The 4,776-nt window shown below is 35.4% G+C and overlaps 1 protein-coding gene across 1 annotated transcript; it reads right to left on the reverse strand.

The window, feature by feature from the left end:
* Positions 1-3,222: 3,222 nt before the first annotated feature.
* LOC122604133 (heat shock cognate 70 kDa protein-like) lies at positions 3,223-4,776 on the reverse strand. Its single transcript, XM_043777032.1, has 2 exons — positions 4,695-4,776; positions 3,223-4,133 (listed from the first exon to the last, which is right to left on the reverse strand). The coding sequence occupies exons 1-2, from the start codon at positions 4,774-4,776 to the stop codon at positions 3,223-3,225; spliced, it is 993 nt and encodes a 330-aa protein (XP_043632967.1).

Here is a 4,776-nt window from a genome sequence, read left to right on the forward strand (position 1 = left end):
GTAGAAATGATATTGTTGTGGGTGATGAAGAAGAGGGTATCGATCTTTGGGTGTTTGTGGAAAATGATTGTGAAGAATGAAGGTAGATAACGAAAATGGGATGAATGATGAATTGTTTGACCAAATATAGTTTCATTGTTTGTTGGAAGAATGAATTTATTATTAAAGTGTTTATGAGAAGGATTGATGAAAAACTTACATGGCATATTGATTAGGATGTTTATTATATGGACATCCACAAGGCCGACCCAATAGCATTAATGGGTAAGGCAATAGCTTGAGGCCACCAAAATCTCAAGGCCCCAAAAAATTTAAATGACAGGCTTATTATATGGACTTTTCTATACGTTGGGCTTTAAACATACCCCTTTTCTGATCGATTGATCCTCACGCTTAAATGCTTAAGTGCTTAACCTTAAAAAAAAAGGAAATAAGACATTAAACAGTGGAGGCAAGGTAATGTTCACAATGGAGGTAGTAATACGTTTTTGTACGTTTTAAACATACGTTTTTTATTTTATTTTTTTTTTGTAAAATTCAGTTTGTATGCTAATGAACAAGGCCTCAAGTTTTGATCGTGCTTAAGGCCTATGAAAGGCTTAAGTCGGCCCTGGACATCCAACAAGTCATTACGCAGTTAAATTTTGTGGACCATAATACCAAATCATTGCTCGGTTTATTATGTATATTGTGTCATATGAAAATACAGGGTTTTAGTGTGTCAAGAATTAAGTTACCAACCGAATAGAAGTTATGGGCGGTTAGGAAGTTACATGTAGAAAGTCGTGACTGTTGGTGAATAGCCACAATGGTAGAAAGTTTAGAATAGACATGACCATTCGTGAATAGTCATGATGGTTCGGTAATTGTCTATATATACAAGTGTCTGTAACAGTTTCATTAATTTATTACACACGATTATATTTTGAGTAAATTCTCTCTCGTTCTATTTTGTGAATCAAACGATTAGGGACAACAAACTTTCATGACAAATTTTATCAAATATTAATTTACTACAATATTTCATAAGATAATTATAACATTCTTGATTCTTACTTAATATGTCTTTTTTATTCAACTTTTATTAAGAAAATTTATCCAATCGTGCGTTAGTACTTGGAAGGCTATATGTAACCAAAAAAAAAAATAATAATAAAAAAGAAAAATCCTGTGGAGGAAACGAACTAGGCAAAATGATAACGAATGAGTGTGTGTATTAAAGAAGTATCTGTGAGTGTATGTGAACGCTAAATAGGAAAATGTATGGCTGCCATAGCAATGAAAAATGTGTATATCAGGCAGGCTTAGCAAAAAGGTTTCAAAACAATTTATCGTTGGCTCTGTTATTAACTAGCCATGAATACTTAACTTACATTTTGTTCCTTAATTATCACATGACATTGATACTTCATTACTTATTATATACTGTAATGTAATTCCTAACAATGTTGGTGTAAATTCAAGGTTGAGCGAAACACAGTTCGGTGTAGATTAATCATATACAATTACCGTGTTAATGGTGCTTTCATTAACCTAATTCCCCTAGCCTTCAGCATCAATATATCTGTATAATGGGCCAACAGAATTACGTTAGACTACCGGAGAATTGTCTGGACTTGAGATCTCTTCCACCTTCCCCTATTTTACTGTTCATAAACAATTAGTCTTGATAAATGCAGCCCACGAGATACAGCCTAAATAATAATCGTGGAGTTGATGTTAGATATGCAACAAAGATGTTTAACACTGAAGACCATACGGTTGCCTTATGTAAGATAGCAAATCAGTTCTGATCCACAAATCGGTTCTTTGTTGGTAGGATAACTCATCAAAATCTCCTTCAATATATCCGCAAATCAGTTATGATATGCAAATATTCATATAAAGAGTAATTTGTTTTTCACATATGTATTGGACGCTATAGAAAAAAGCAAAGCAATATAGTAAATTTCGATGCAAACATAGAACTTGTAAACGAGGATAACACAAAATTATTGATTTAAAATTTCATGGTGTAAGTTGTTGAAAACTTATCACACGTTGAAATCTCTCGAATGAGCTACCTGATTTATAAGAAAAACGCAAGTCCCCTGTAAAAACGGATCAGCTGAGCTCGGCTGGTTGGACTTGCCAAGAGCTCGGCTTGGCTGACCTCGAGTACCTTTGGGCCTCGAGGTCATTGGCTCTGTGCTTAACTAGCTATGAATACTTAACTTACATTTTGTTCCTTAATTATCACACGACATTGATCCTTCATTACTCATTATATACTGTAATGTATGAGTAATTCCTGACAATGTTGGTGTTAAGTCAAGGTTGAGCGAAACACAGTTCAGTGTAGATTAATCATATCCATTTACCGTGTTAATGGTGCTTTCATTAACCCAATTCCCCTAGCCTTCAGCATCAATCTGTATAATGGGTTAAAAAAATGGTCAGAACAGGTCTAAAATCTCTGTGTCGGGCCAACAGAATTACGTTAGACTACCCGAGAATTGTCTGAACTTGAGATCTTCCACCTTACCCTATTCTACTGTTCATAAACAATTAGTCTTGATAAAATGCAGCCTAAATTATTACGGTTGCTTTATTTAAGATAGCAAATTAGTTCTGATCCACAAATCGATTCTTTGTTGGTAGGATAACTCATCAAAATCTCCTTCAATGTATCCACATATCCGTTCTGCTACGCAAAAAACTCATATGAAGAGTAATTTGTTTTTCACATATGTATGGGAGCTATAGAAAAAAAAAAGAAATATAGAAAATTTTGATGCTATCATAGAACTTGTATACAAGGATAACACATAATTATTGATATAGAATTTCACGGTGTAAGTTTTTGAAAACTTATCACACGTTGAAATCTCTCGAATGAGCAACCTGATTTATAAGAAAAACACAAGTCCCCTGTAAAAACGGATCAGCTGAGCTCGGCTGGTTGGACTTGCCAAGAGCTCGGCTCGGCTGACCTCGAGTACCTTTGTGCCACAAGCCATTGTCCACGCCACAAAGAATAAATCGCCCAACTAATGTAATTTGATTAAAAACTAATGCAGCAGAAAATGTGACTTCAGTGAAACCAGATCAAACATGGATCAAAATAAAGCCAATAATTAAAAACTTGAAGTGCAGTACAGATCAAGAAAGGCAACATAAACATTAAAATTTTTAACACTAGAACGTAGAAACATCATGATAGGTCTTTGTTTCTAATCTTACTTACTTGGCATCTTTTGGAATCGATAAAACTCCGCTTTTAACAATAGTTATACTGTTTTTAGCGCCTGTGGATACAACCTCAGCAGAGACATTGAGAATACCATCAGCATCTAACTTAAAGCAAACCTTCAACTTTTCAACACCTGTAGGGGCCGGTGGTATGCCAATAAGCCTAAATGTGCCAAGGAAGATATTGTCTTCTGTTTTTCTGCTCTCACCTTGAAATACATTGAAAGGTACAATTGTGTGGTTGTCGATGCTCGTTACAAAGTCCCCAACCTTGATGGTAGGTATGGGTGTGTTCCTTGGGATTACGACACTCATAAATCCACCAACAACCCTGATGCCGAGGGATAATGGTGTCACATCTGCTAGTATCATCTTCTGCACCTTTGCATCACCCGTACCAGTTAAGTTAGCAGCCAACACTGCTGTGCCATAAGTGACAGCTTCATCCGCGCTAATGCTCTTGCAAAGTGGTTTCCCATTGAAGAACTCCATCAGCATTTTTTGTACCTTTGGAATTCTTGTCGACCCACCAACAATGACTACATCGTCAACATCATTCTTATGCGTGTTCCCATCTCCCAAACAACTCTCAACATGCTTAATGCACATGTTGAAGAAGCCAGCATTTAGCTCCTCAAACTTTGCACGGCTGAATTTTGTTGTTAAATCAACTCCCTCATACAAGGAATCAATTTCAATTGGTGTTTGTGGAGTTGATGACAAATCCCTCTTTGCTTTTTCACAAGCAATTTTCAACCTCATCATTGCTCTTGCATTTTGACTTATATTCTTATTTTCCTTCTTCTTGTATTCTTGCACACAATGGTCAACCATCAACTTGTCAAAATCTTCTCCGCCTAGGTGAGTATCTCCACCCACGGCTTTAACGGTATGTGTAATCACTATAGAAGGTTAAGTGACTTTGCTATCGACATGTCCGAAAAAACAAAGGGTGACCAGAGTGATACATGAATTAACCATGAACTATAACATAATCAATTTTTACATAATAAACCTATAGAATAGCTATTTACTAATGTATAAAATAATCTTTTTAGCTAGCCGCGCATCGCACGGGGTAAAATACCTAGTTATATATAAATAAAAATGTAAATATATATTATACAAATAATTCTTAATTGAAGGGTGTGTCTATCTTACAAACTTCTTAAATTAAATTCAATTACGTAACACATGTTAGTTAATTTTTTGAATGATGTGCTCGTGATAAAGTATAACACTGAGCTTGGACTCTATTGGGTCGGCTGCAAGCCTGCAGCTATGGGCTTATTGTGAGGTTTATGGGATTAAGGGAAACAACATATATCGGAGACATGAAATATATGGGCTATTGGGCTTTAAAGATGGCGGGTGTCGTAAAAAAGAACAATAAAAAAAAATTTTTAAAAAAATTAAAAGAATGAAAAATTAGGAGTGGTCTCTTGACAATACACATTACACACAACAATTATCTATGTAGCCATCAAATGACATTGGAGCAAAATCAACGAATTGAAAAACGTCTTGCTCGATAGCCTTTAGCAT

The sequence above is a fragment of the Erigeron canadensis genome, chromosome 6, assembly GCF_010389155.1.
Source record: "Erigeron canadensis isolate Cc75 chromosome 6, C_canadensis_v1, whole genome shotgun sequence".
NCBI lineage: Eukaryota > Viridiplantae > Streptophyta > Magnoliopsida > Asterales > Asteraceae > Erigeron > Erigeron canadensis.

Bases quoted from the DNA above. Each gene is read 5' to 3' on its own strand.
- LOC122604133 (XM_043777032.1), bottom strand. From the start codon at position 4,776: ATGCTAAAGGCTATCGAGCAAGACGTTTTTCAATTCGTTGATTTTGCT. The intron at 4,134-4,694 runs GTGTGTAATGTG...AACCTTCTATAG, and splicing joins TGGCTACATAGATAATTGTT to TGATTACACATACCGTTAAA.